This window comes from Gobius niger, assembly GCF_951799975.1.
Source record: "Gobius niger genome assembly, chromosome: 8".
NCBI lineage: Eukaryota > Metazoa > Chordata > Actinopteri > Gobiiformes > Gobiidae > Gobius > Gobius niger.
In genome coordinates this window covers 15,213,717-15,227,594 of record NC_136859.1, presented here as the reverse complement: position 1 = coordinate 15,227,594, position 13,878 = coordinate 15,213,717, and the positions used below count along the sequence as shown (strand labels likewise).

At 43.2% G+C, this 13,878-nt stretch overlaps 1 protein-coding gene across 2 annotated transcripts in view; it reads right to left on the bottom strand.

Annotated features, from left to right (window-relative positions):
• The window catches only part of nkd2b (NKD inhibitor of WNT signaling pathway 2b), a 30,455-nt gene continuing 16,577 nt past the window's right edge, over nucleotides 1-13,878 (bottom strand). The window contains exons 4-10 of one of the 2 annotated variants that reach the window (XM_079561157.1): nucleotides 6,303-6,363; nucleotides 5,764-5,891; nucleotides 2,927-3,022; nucleotides 2,623-2,764; nucleotides 2,487-2,544; nucleotides 1,244-1,371; nucleotides 1-907 (exon numbers count right to left, since the gene is read on the bottom strand). In XM_079561157.1, the coding sequence (XP_079417283.1) occupies nucleotides 336-907; nucleotides 1,244-1,371; nucleotides 2,487-2,544; nucleotides 2,623-2,764; nucleotides 2,927-3,022; nucleotides 5,764-5,891; nucleotides 6,303-6,363 (1,185 nt within the window). In that variant the 3' untranslated portion in view covers nucleotides 1-335. The remainder of the gene's footprint in view (nucleotides 908-1,243; nucleotides 1,372-2,486; nucleotides 2,545-2,622; nucleotides 2,765-2,926; nucleotides 3,023-5,763; nucleotides 5,892-6,302; nucleotides 6,364-13,878) is intronic. The other variant, XM_079561158.1, reaches the window with a different exon arrangement.

The following is a 13,878-nucleotide window of genomic DNA, read 5'->3' as shown; positions in this document are numbered from 1 at the left end:
TCCCATTATTTTGTTTCACAGATGATTAAAAAATGTGACATATTAAGACTTTAAAGATTTGATGGAGGCTGTGCGATTGAGAGTACATTCTAAAGGTTCAGTGGATTTGATATAGCCGCTGAAAATACTCCAATGCAATGAGAAAGATGAGAAAAATTCACTTTCTGGCACTAGCTTTTTGCCAAATAATGATCCACCTCCTTTCTATGCAAGCCCCTTAATAAAAGTATGTGTTTTTATTAAGTCTACAGAATAGAAACAATGGGAATTTCACTTCCAGAATCAAAAGCGCCACCTCTGATGCGCCGCGCCACTTTTCGTTGACATTAAGGCAGTCATGTTTGATGGTAATGGTGGTAGTGGTGGTGATGATGATGTTCGTGGTGGTGATGATGCTCGTGTCGTTGGACCACGGGAACCACGAACCCCGGACTGCCCGGCTCCCTCTCCAGACTGGGCAACACAGACTGGACTTGGGGCTGCGGGTGCGACTGAGGCGAGGACAGGGGTAGTTTGGAAGGGGACTCCCTGGTTTTGGCCCGAAGACGTTTGCTGTGGCTGTGTTGGAGAGGGTGCTGGTGGTGATTGGAGGTTTGGGTGGCCTGGGGGGGCAGGTGGTACACATCCTGTCCCGTGTGGAGAGGGGCGTGGTGGCCGTGGCACTTAGCAGACTTGCCCCCTCCGTTGTTATTGTTATTGCCCCCGCTGCTCTTGTAGTTTCCCTTGGGAGACTTGACAAACTGAGGGCCTTTGCCTCGCTGAAAATCTGCAGGGTTGTAGTTGTCAGCGATGACCTGTGAGCGGCGCTGGTGAGCCGCTTGAGACTCTGGTTCATGGGACCGGGAGCGACTTTGACTGTGGGAGTTTTTAGTGTGAGTGTCCTGAGGGGGAGCAGCATTGGGGGTTCCTAAAAGACAAGACAGAGCCAGCATTATTTACTGTGCATTGAGCTTCTGTTGATAGGTTTCAGTCACATGATCTTTCCTGTTAACAGTGCCATTTCTTATCACTTTTATCCATTAAAAAAGAAACCCATGGATAAGTTGGGTTAATGTTGGCAATATTGGTTTTCAGCTTCTAGAAGTTGGTGATCTCACAAATAAGCACAAGTCAGTATTCCTGAACTGAATATAAACACACAAAGCCATAAGGAAAATCTATGCCAAAGCTTTATATCTTCGCTATAAGCATTAATACCTGCCTCTACATATAGATCTACAGTATGTTGTACACAGGAATGTACCTTCAAATCTGGAGGTGTAGTTCTCGATCCCAGCCAGGTCCAGGTAGTGATTCCTCCTCTCCGTGTTTTCATCCACACAGTAATGATGTCCTTCAGTGGCTGGTGCTTCGTTGCTCTGGGTTCTGCTGCTGAGAAGTGATAAACACAAACTTCAGCTTTACTTGACACCAGCTCTGTGACTACACTAGTGCAACAACTTTGCTTTATCAAAATGTACTGATGCACCAGAGAAGTAACTTGGTCACAGTCGTTTAATTGTACCCTAAACCAGTGTTTCCAAACCAGGGGTATGGGGACCTCTGGGGGCAAGTACTTGGCAAGGGGGGAATGATTTCAGACTTAAAAAGAAGGAAAAGCAGCTGAAATGCCACAAAACTCTTTGGGAGAAGTGCTGCGTACTAGTGTTGCACATGTAAAGCACTTAGTTAATTTTGTTCACTTTTTTGACATTTTAACCCTACAGTTAAAATGTCAATGTGAATAAAACTCAAAATGGGTTGCAACATATAAACTTGCATAAGAACACAACTGCTGAAAAATGCAATTCAGGCGCCATCTGCTGGAGGGGGCGTTGAGTTGCACTTTAACTTTTTAACCCCATGAGGTCCATGCTCCTGCTCATCTACAACATTGCTGATTTTCGGACATAACTTGTGTACTACGTGGAACAGACAGTGATAGAGACTTGCGATCTTTTGTGTTGGAAACTAGAAATTTCAAGCTTTTAAACGACCCCTCTAGACCACTGGTCCTTCTTTACCTCCTAGTCGCCAAGGTAACATCGCAGTAAAAAAATCTAAATTTACTTCAGATGTACAGGTTCCTCTTCCAATATAACTGTTGTGCGCTCATGATCGCACATGTTCTGATGTTTTTGTAATGAATAGATAATCACAATATAATATAACAATCACGATCACAACAAAATAAAGTAAAACTAGCCTTTTCCATATCTGTCCAAAGAGATTGGGATAGAAAAATACAGCAAAAAAAAGAAAAAGACAAAAAATCTATAGAACGCTATATGGGTCATGAGTTTTTTCAATAAAAAAAAAAATCTTGCCCAGGGTGCCAAATTGGATCGGGCTGGCTCTGAATTTAGGTTAAACTCTCCTACACAAATAAGTGTGGAAGATTGCAGTGATGTAAACTGTACAGAGAAGCTTTAGCATGAAGGACATGAGGGAGATACAGAAGGGCAGGTTGTTAATGACGGGCTGTTTGGAGTTTGGTAACTACTAACCTTACGTAAGTAGAATGTCTCTTGTCGGCAGAGCGGCTTTCCTCCTGGTGACTGCGATCTATGAAGTAACAATTCCCTTTAGACCAAGCAGACAATACCAATATGAAATTTGCCTTGTTGTTTATCAATTGTTTACCAGTTGCTGTTTCTCTCCGATGGCACCTGGGCTCTGGCGTTACTGTTAATTTCACTCTCAGAGTTTTGCTCTTGTTGTGGTAGGAGTTATTGACGGAGGCGTCCACCACGTCATATATGGTGTGCATGAGACTGGACATATCCTATAAAACACACAGACAGGGTTAAAAAACTGATGTCAAACTATCAATCCTGATGATATTTTCACAAAAATCTGGCCAAATCGTGTTCCTTTATGTTCATGTGACATCCATGATCTCATTATATTTATTCAACCACAAACAATCACACATTTTAAACCTCACCTCCTTGGTGACTTTGCCGCTGTTGTCAAAGTCGTAAAGTGTGAAGACCCACTCCTGGCGGTTATCGTCTTCCACAGACACGTCACACTCCATGTCCTGTGGATTCAAGCACATTATCACTGACTCAAAGTTCAAAATCAAGGCAAAACTAAATGACCTGCTCTGGGCCAAACTGACAAAGCATTTCTGCAAATCTACTTCTACTGTGAACATCAGTGATTACGTATCATTTTGTACTGCATATGCATCTGAAGAGTTCATCCTTATAGAAAAATGTCTATATTTAACTTATCCTTCATCCAGTGCCTCAGGCCAACCTGTCAGTAGCGCTCTGGGACCCATCTCCAAATCTTTAGGCAAGATTATGGATAGGATATTTCACTGATCTATTCTGGGCATATATTGAAGGGAGAAACCGGGGTACCAGGAGAAAACCCACCCAGAAACGGGAAGAACAGGTTAAAGTGGCAGAATTATCTTGCCCGAGGACACAACAACAGTATAAGCCAGCTAGAGTGGGTTTTGAACCAGCAATCAGCCTCTGTTGATAGATCTCAAGCGCAGGTGCCCAGCCCTCACTAAATCAGGTAATTCTACAACAGAACAAACCTAAATTAAATTTCTAAATAGCGAATGTTGGATTTGTAGACTCTGTAGTTTTGTTTGTGCAGAGCGGGTGTATTATCCATGAAATTATGCAATGATCTTTTTTTGAACCGGACATGATGAAGTCAATGGTAAAGGTGTGGTTTGTGCTCAGGCCTGTTGCTTTTTCAATGTTGGACAATAGGCCCATCCATCCATCCATCCATTTTCTTCCGCTTTATCCGGGGCCGGGTCGCGGGGGCAGCAGTCTCAGCAGAGATGCCCAAACTTCCCGATCCACACACACCTCCTCCAGCTGTTCTGGGGGGACCCCGAGGCGACACCAGGCCAGCTCGGAGACATAGTCCCACCACCGTGTCCTGGGCCTTCCACGAGGCCTTGTCCCACTAGGACATGCCTGGAACACCTCCCGCGGGAGGCGACCAGGAGGCATCCGAAACAGATGCCCGAGCCACCTCAGCTGGCTCCTTTCGACGTGAAGGAGCAGCGACTCTACTCCGAGCTCCTCCCGGGTAACTGAGCTCCTCACCCGATCTCGGAGGGTGCGCCCAGCCACCCTGCGAAGGAAACTCATTTCGGCCGCTTGTATTCGCGATCTTGTCCTTTCGGTCATGACCCAAATCTCATGACCATAGGTGAGGGTGGGAACGTAGATCGATCGGTAAATCGAGAGCTTTGCCCTCCGACTCAGCTCCCTCTTCACCACGACAGACCGATACAGCGACTGCATCACTGCTGACGCCGCACCGATCCGTCTGTCGATCTCACGCTCCATCCGTCCCCCACTCGTGAACAAGACCCCGAGATACTTGAACTCCTCCACTTGAGGCAAGGACTCCCCACCGACCTGAAGAGGGGAAGCCACCTTTTTCCGGTGGAGAACCATGGCCTCGGATTTGGAGGTGCTGATCCTCATCCCGGCCGCTACACACTCGGCTGCAAACCGCCCCAGTGCGTGCTGGAGGTCCTGGTTCGTTGAAGCCATCAGAACAACATCGTCCGCAAACAGCAGAGATGAGACTCTGAGGCTCCCAAACCGGACACCCTCCGGCCCCTGGCTGCGCCTAGAAATTCTGTCCATAAAAATAATGAACAGAACCGGTGACAAAGGGCAGCCCTGGCGGAGACCAACACGCACCGGGAACAGGTCTGACTTACTGCCGGCAATGCGAACCAAGCTCCTGCTGCGGTCATACAGGGAACGGACAGCCCTTAGCAGAGGGCCCCGGACCCCATACTCCCGGAGCACCCCCCACAGGGCACCACGAGGGACGCGGTCGAACGCTTTCTCCAGATCCACAAAACACATGTGGACTGGTTGGGCGAACTCCCACGAACCCTCGAGTACCCGATGAAGGGTATAGAGTTGGTCCAGTGTGCCACGACCAGGACGAAAACCGCATTGTTCCTCCTGGATCCGAGGTTCAACTATCGGCCGGATCCTCCTCTCCAGCACCCCGGAATAGACCTTACCGGGGAGGCTAAGGAGGGTGATTCCTCTGTAATTGGAACACACCCTCCGATCCCCCTTCTTAAAGAGAGGGACCACCACCCCAGTCTGCCAATCCAGGGGCACTGTCCCCGACCGCCACGCGATGTTGCACAATAGGCCAGGGACAAAATATACCGCCATGCCAACTTTCAATACTTTCAATACTTGCATGAAATATGTTAAGTTAAAAGGATAAATTTAAACTTATCAACATATTCCTAGTTAATGTATAAAGCTGTACATTTATACAGCACTTTTGGACACATGACTGTTTTAAGGTAAATGCAACTCATATTTACTGTATCGCAATATGCATCGGATCAGCCCCTAAGTATCGTGATACATATCGGATTGGCCCCTAAGTATCATGATATGGATCAGCCTCTAAGTAACGTGATGTGTATCAGATCGGGCCCTAAGTATCGTGATACGTATTGGGTCGGGCCCTAAATATCGTGATATGTAATGGATTGGGCCCTAAGAGTTGTGATATGTATCGGATCTGCCCCTAAGCATCGTGAAACGTATCGAATCAGGCCCTAAGTATCGTGATATGTATAAGGTCATGACAAAAGTGTATAGTCCCAGCCCTGTTTATGTTTGTACTCACAGCAAACTAACTAACCCTCACATGGACAGTACATGATCTACTACTTCTACAACTATTACTGAAATCTTCCAGTTACAGGTCGACCACTATAACCTTCGACAGGAAATGCATTGACAAAGCTGCACTTACATCCAAACTGATGCGTTTCTTCCCCGGTGCTTTGGTGGCATCACGAATCGTGTCCCTCTCGCCGTCCCCTGCATGTACGTACTGCAGGTAACTCTCACAGCCTTCGCCTTTCTCTGGCGGAAGAACCACTGCACACAACAAAATAATTCAGTCTCATAGGAATTTGCAAAGAATTCAAATATGTGTTTTTGAGTTTCTTATACAGTAACCTAACAGACCTCTAAAGGCCCTGTACCTGTTTTTTTTTCTTCTTTTTTTGGAAACAATGGAAGAGGGAGTGAGTAAATTAGATTGTTAATTCTAATTCCTAACACTTTTTAAACATCACAATTCTTCACAGAGATGAATTGAATATATTAGCACATTTGCCAAGTTTCAGTAGCTCTTCAGGGTCTCTGTTCATGAAATTGATACAGAATTAATGGACAGTATTTTTTCTGCAAATGTCTTAGTTTACAATGAACTTCACAAATGTCATTTCCCTACCGGAAAGAAATCAGGCATAGGGATTGAGGATTAAAGGTTTCTTCTCAGCTTACCCTCTAGGGGACAGTGTTGATCGATGAACTGCCCTCCCTTCAGCTCCCCATTTGGAAACTCCTGAAAACATGGAAAAGAATAGAGGGAAAGGGAGAGAGAGAGAAAGAGGAAGAGGGAGAGAGGAAAAGAGGCTGGCGTTAGAAATGTAAGTGAATCTACAGTTCAAACCACAGACACAGAGAAAACAAACAGTCCCCTCCAAAGCATTTCCTACTCAGAAGAGAGCGCTTTGAACATCTGCACGCTCAGTGTGTTTGAGACACAGCTCGACTTCAGAGGCCCCTTCAAGATCGCTTGCATCCATCAAACAACAGACACTTCATCATGCGAGTTGAGCTGACATTGTTTACTCTCATCTTACTTGACGTGAAACTTTTGGAAAGACTCAAACAAAAGAAGCCGTCCGCACAGTTTAGGAAAAGTTTTGTTCAGACACTGCAGACTCGGAGAACATTTAACATTTGGTTTATGTAAAAACAAACCACGCAATGAGCCCGAGGCGACATGTGTGTATTTATTTTCGATGGAAAATAATTGCCAGATGGAAATTTCCAGGCAGATAGGATAGGACTGATTAAATACAGTTGTAACAAAAGGGGGCCTAAAGGGTAGAACCAACAAAGAAAAAGCAACGCTGTCATGTGTAAATTATGTATACACCATGAAAAACAGAATAGTGACATTGCTATTATTGTCCATAAAGAGGAACTAGCACTGCTTTACATAAAACGGATCAACTTTCCTGCCTCGCACATCTGCTTGCACGTACACACACGCAAACAGCTAATAATTAAAACTGCATGGTGGAAACAATGAAAATTAAGTGCAGCCTCGGCCCAAAACCCACAAGTATTTAAACAACAAATGATTCATCTTATTGACGTCATCCCACTGCGCTACAGGCTGCTCTGCGCGCACTTTGAAATCAAAACCTCAAATCTTAGAAACCGGATAAATAAAAAGCAGATACGCCAAGATGCTCGAAAAAAAAACAAAAGAACTCCATGTACCTTGAACAGAGAGGCTGAACATCTGCATGCGTTTAGGTGGATGGAGCCCCTCTCCCCCGACTACCCCCCTCCCCCCTTTTCAACTCTTTCTCGAAGTAATGACAGCGCCAGGGCTTGCGGTTCGATTTAACAATCTCAAAGGCCGTGATTATGCCTTACTTCAGAGGATGATACCTTCAGCCTGTAATCTGCCCACGACCTTCAGCGTTCAAGTGCCGGGGGGTGAGGGAGGGTTATGGGGGGTTCAGGATCAGGGTCAAGGCTCGGGCGCCCCCCACTTTCCAACCCCTCCACCCCCTGTAAATTGGCCACCAGAGACAATCAGAGAAGACAGATGGAGAAAAGAAGGGATAGATAATAAAGGATGGGTTGCTGGAACAATTGAGCATAGAAGGGATTTATCTATCTTTTTGTTTATTTGGTCGGGATAGAACATGTTAATGAACACACATGAGTCTCATCATGTAAACACGCCACCCCAGATAGTAGCCTGAGGCCAATTTTCATCTGTTATCTCCCACTCGCACTCTCAAACACACTCTCATTCATCCTGGCCTATTGTACATGTTTAAGGTTAAGGTTAAGGTGCTTTATTTGTCATTAAACATAACTGTACGAACGAAATCTGTCTTCTGCATTTGACTCATCCTTCGACACCACTGGGACGACCCGTAAGGAGCAGAGGGCGGCAGCAGTACCAGGCCCAGTGACCCATCTCCAGACGTGGAGCCAAGCTGATGGCTGGAGGATTCGCCTATTGTACATGTTTTTAGTGGTGGGGAAAGCGGAGTACCCAGAGGAAACTTACGCAGACGCGGGGAGAACATGCAAACTCCACACAGTTCATGACTGCGATGAAGTAGGACCTGTGTGGTTTGAACTATTTATGCCTTGTCATGTACAATACAAAAAGCGCATTTGAGGAGAAGTAATGATGTTAGTTTAAAGGTCAGACTGCTGATCTTTAAACGATATTGAAAAACATACTTTTTATTGTATTAAATGCTTTTGTACTCTCTTAGAATAAAGTGAACATTCAGATCACATATGGGATGAGGCATAAATACACTGACCAACAAAAGTCGCCATAAAAAAAAGGTCCCACACTCTTGTTGGACCACCTTTAGTTTTGATGACAGCTCGCATTCACTGTGGCATTGTTCAATAAGCTTCTTCAATGTCAAAAAGCATACATTTTTCACCAAGACCTTCTAACGGTGATGGGAGAGTATGACCACAGTGCAAAGCCTTCTCCAACACATCCCAAAGATTCCCAATGGGGTAAAGATCTGGACTCTTAACCCCACTGAGGTGGCCAATCCATGTGTGAACCTCTCTTTTACAATGTGAGCCCGATAAATCCTGTTAAGTGTTACTGAACATAGACCTGAGCAACCCCAGATCACTAAACCCACTAGTGTATGAACTTCTGAACAAATACGAAAGTTTGCAGATTTCACTGTTAGTGTTTTTTGTAAACGTTATTGTTTGTGGGTTTTCACATAGTTACGATTGCACTTTTGATTTGCCTGTAATTCCTCCTGCAGCCCTATTTATATCGGGGATTTATATCGATTAACTTATCCTGTTTATACCAGTGAAGCACTTACTGTCCAGAATGACTAACTGAGTTTTAAGCACAACAATTAATCCATATGTTGGTGTTATTTTCTCACGCCCCTGACTTAACAAAGGCTTTAAAGGATAATAACAAAGACGGGTCGGGAATGTTGCAGATAAGGGACGGAGACTGTTAAAGAGAGATATGGGAAATCTTCAGGAGCAAAGTTTTTCTTTTTTACAGACTCTCAAATGTTTCTGCCAGACAACTCAAATGCTGTTAACAAATTGCAAGTGTTTCATCAACACATACATACTCGGTGGAAAAACAGGCGTGCAGCACACACGCCGGGCAAGTTGTTGTTTCCCTTCTGCTCTGAATGCTTTTATCTCCTGCCTTTGTACTCGGGTCCCTTAATGAAGGCCAGTGTGAAAAAGGAAGAGGGAGTGCACATACTGAGACGCGCTGTTCCTCCGCTGCGAGGAACATCAAAGCCTACCATTGATTCTTCCCATCGCCAGCTTCCAAACCAGCAGTAAGGTATAATCACCTCCAAATGAAAGACAAGGGCTCGAGTGTAATGAGACGTATCAATCAGGACGCTGTAATTAAGACTGAGTATGCAGCGATGTCATGCTGAGTGGCAGGACGTTCAGGGTGAGTTTGTGCAAGAATGTGAACGTCCGTAAGCAGTTTTTACCACAACACACCTTTTTACTTGATTTTATTTTTTTAGAACTCTTACGGGAATAACCCTTTTGGCAAGAAAAAACACAATAAGCAGATTTGAAACTTTCCACCCCTTTATTTTATGATCTATTCTGCGGAAATTCCAAAAAGTGCTCATTGGTTTCCATTTTGTCAGGTTGATTAAATAATAACAAAACAGTAGTAACGCTAGGTCCAAATAACATTTCAGAAGTGTTTTCACCAAATACTTGTAATAATCAGAGGTGGGAAGTACATTTACGTACTTGAGTAACTTTTTAAAGGAATTGTACTTTTTGCAAGACATTTTTTAAACAGCACTTTTTACCTCTACTCGAGTAATATTAAAATGAGGTATCTGTGAGTCAGTAAATCTCTATGCAAAAAAAAAATACATTGCCCATTCTTTGAGAGCCACTGTAAAAAATAATGGGAAATTATGGAAACTATGTCAGGGACTTGTCTTGTCTCTTTGTTTGTTTTGTCTTTGTCTTGTCTTGTTTTAGTCTTGAGTTATCGTTCTGTGCAATGTATCATGCTTTTTGTATTGTTTTGTTATTTTTGTTTTGTTTTATTCAATGTCTACTGTGACTGTGTTTGTGTCTGTGGTGAATGAATGATTTTTTTTTAAAAACACGGAAACATAAATTAGAATTGTACGCTCAAACAGTTTCTAATTTTAAAGTAACATTACTCTTACTTGAGCAAATATCTTCTCTATCCACCTCTGATAATAATACTAGTAAAAATCTTGACTCTCTGCTCTTTACTTGTGCACGTCATCACGAGTGACTTTTAAGCAGCAAAACTGCAAGACTTCAAGACCATCTCAGGGTTGAATGGGGGGTAAAACGTGGAGAGACATTCAGCCAATTGTCTGAGCAGAACTCAAATGTACAACACTGGGTCCAGTTTTCTGCCTTACTGTATGTGCAGCCAGCAGTCTTCACCAATCAGATACATATTTCTTGGCGACTACACTTCTGAAGTTGCCTTACAATGTAGATGAAGAATTCGCGATGCTAACCCAGCAGCACCACCTCTTTTCTCATTAAAAACACTCAGTTAATGAGAGAGCCGGCTGGTCCCACCACAGTCTGCACAGTCTTGATGTCTAAACACACATGGCATCTCCATCCACGTCGCCCACAGTGTCGGCTTCAAAATCTGCCCGCCACATGTGCAATTAACTGCTCTCTTTCTGGCATGAAGGATTCTTTCACTATCAGATCACAAACCGCTCGGTACGCAATGTGCAAAGGTGTAAGGTGTGAACTTTTGAGCTACATGTGCAACGTTATAATCAACAAATGAAAAGTCCATATTGCCAGATCACAAAATATGCAATACATTGTTGAGAGTCCTGGAAGCAGCAGTGGTGGAGTCAACATGTGCATGAATAAGTCTGGCTTGTAAACATGCATTTGGAAGCACTGCTATTTCTTGCTTTACAGCTTCAAACAATGTACTGTGTGTGTATAAAAAAGATACTTTATGAGCAGGTTCTGCTCCGCTGCATCAAGTTCAGAGGTGCCCTCTGCTAGAAGACAATTATAAGCATTCATGTTCTTGAAACATCAGGCTAATAAATCAATGGTGCATTTTGAGTCAGATCTTGGTCCAGTGATGTTTATGAACTTTTAATTTGCAGAGGAGTCTGTCTGTTATCTGTGATGTAACAATTACAATCAGGGTGATTTTAACTGCTTGGCAAAATACTTCAGGGTTGTTTTTAATCTGTAATCTGCCATGTAGGGTTAGGGTTAATGATTTTCTCCAATTATGCATATCCAAATCTCAAAGCAGATTGACTGGAGAGCATACAGCAAATTATGCCATAGTGTGATACCTCATTTGAAAGATCTTCTAGTTTCCAAAAACATGTGTAAGATCTGTGTCAGTGAAACACAATTGACATCACATTTGCCGTTCCTAACCCTGATTATAACCCTAACCTCTAACCCCTGACCCTAAAGCTCACCTTATCCTCCCGATCAGAGGGGGGTGGCAAGTAACAGGTTAATAATATAACATTATAACATGGTTAAAATGCATGACAAGTTTGGTTTGAATTATATGTCTCTTTTGTGCATCAACACGCCAACTAGAGTGTCTGTGGTTTGAACTTCGGCCAGAACTCATGCTGTAATCTGTGACAACATTTCACCTTCTCTGGTATATCAAAGGCCATATGACGTAAAATAATAGAATCCTGGCAATGGCATAACACTGAGAGTGGAGAAGATTTTAAAAGATGTATCATAAAATTATGCACAATATGTAATAACTGTGCTGTATGAAAGGGTCATAAATTCATGTACTACTGGTGTAGAAATATGTCCTAAGGTAAATGACAAGGCATCATGTTTTTGTGAATCATTGGATGGAGACAGTTTACGATGTGCTGTACTGAAGCCTCAAGAGGAGAGAGCCGCCAGAACCACAAATACACTGAACTGTGTGAAGATATTGAGAGGAACAAGATTGACAAAAAGACAGCCAACATATCTTAAAAAACAGAGCGGTGGAAATGGAAGCTGACACTCCTCCATGTAAACAGGCCAAGAGACATACAGAGGAGTGTGTGATGTTTGTTTCCGTTTAATGCAGCCGTTCTGCCAAGCTTCCCTAAAGCCTCAGCCTAGTGCCAGACTTTTATGTGGGATAGGGTAACCAGGGGAAGCTTTCATAGCTCCCTACCAGGTGACATCAGACATCCCCCCACAGCCTCTCTCTCTCTCTCTGTCGCTCACCCGCCCATCCTCCCTCTGGAAAACACTGCACATCTTTGTTCTCACAGCGCCCTGAATTACCTTACCCAAAAATATATGTATGCACACTTTTAGTCCATTCTTCAAAGTGGACCTGACTACTAAAACATGTTCAGGTTCTAGAAGTTTTACAAGTTCCTCTACGAATTAAATGTACAGAGAGACATTTAGAAATGAATTTACGGGAAGGAATTATGGTCTTTCTGAAGTGTCAAAATTACAAATACATATATAAAAAAATGGGCTTGATTTCAATGTAATCCAACCCATCTTATTCCTATCTCGGAAAAATACAATAGTATATTTTGATCTGCTCTGCTAAGTGAATCATAGGAGAGAGACGTAGTTATAGTGAAGCCATATTGTAATATGGTAAATGGTAAATGGTCTCAATTTATATAGCGCTTTTCCACCTACATTAGGCACTCAAAGTGCTTTACAGCAAGGATCCATTCACCCATTCATACTCTCATTCATACACCAATGTACGCAGACACTGGGGGCAATGTGGATGAAGTGTCTTGCCCAAGGACACAACGACGGTGTGCATTTTTAGGAGGTGGGATTCGAACCCCTGACCTTCCAATCATGAGACGACCCACTCTACCATCTGTGCCACTGTAATATGTAGTCTTCATAAAAGTTAAGTATGAGATAGCAGTAATAAAAGTATGGTAGTAGGAGGTGGTTGCCGCTAAAGTGGCAATACATTTTCTTGGGTATTCATATACTGCAATATATTAGAAATTAATCAAAGTTATTATAAGTAAGGATTAGACAACGAGGAGCAATGCATTATACAGTTTTAATGCTTGACGTGGAGTCAAAAACGCCACGATGTGCCGCGAAGTGCATTACACTGTTTAATCTCTTAACACCCGCCTGAACTGAGCACATTTTCTCTAGTTTTGGCATTACCCCAAAAAAGGGATGAAAAGAGCCGCACAAAAGCGACAAAAGAACCACAAAAAACATGCAGGAAAAGCAACAATAACACCATTTTTAAAAAGAGACAAAAACACGACTATAAAACCATGAAGAAAACATGACAAAGAAAGCATAAAAAAGCAAGGGAAATGTGATGAAGAAAGCGACAAAAAATGACATAAACATGACAAAAAACGGACAAAAAACACATTGGTTCCACTTAAAAATTACTTCATGACCTCAGAGCGTTCCAGGTAAATTAAGTAACAATGTAACAATGTAATGCTACAATAGTTAGCTCATACGATGCTAACGTTATTATAAAGTTCCTTCAATTAAAAACATGCGAAAAGTAAAACTGATGCAGTGGTAACCGCTGTTTTATCATTAGCTGCGCTCCACCACTGGGGGCCGCCATTACTGTCTTAATCTCGTATACCATTACTGTCTTAATCTCGTATACGAACTCGTAGCAGTCTGGAGGTCTCCGAGTTTACAATTTGTAATCACCAGCTCGAGCGTCGTTCCAAGGCATTTGTCCAAGTGGGAGGTGGGAAATTTACCAGTTACCAGTTGCCTGGAACGCGCCATTAGCTTT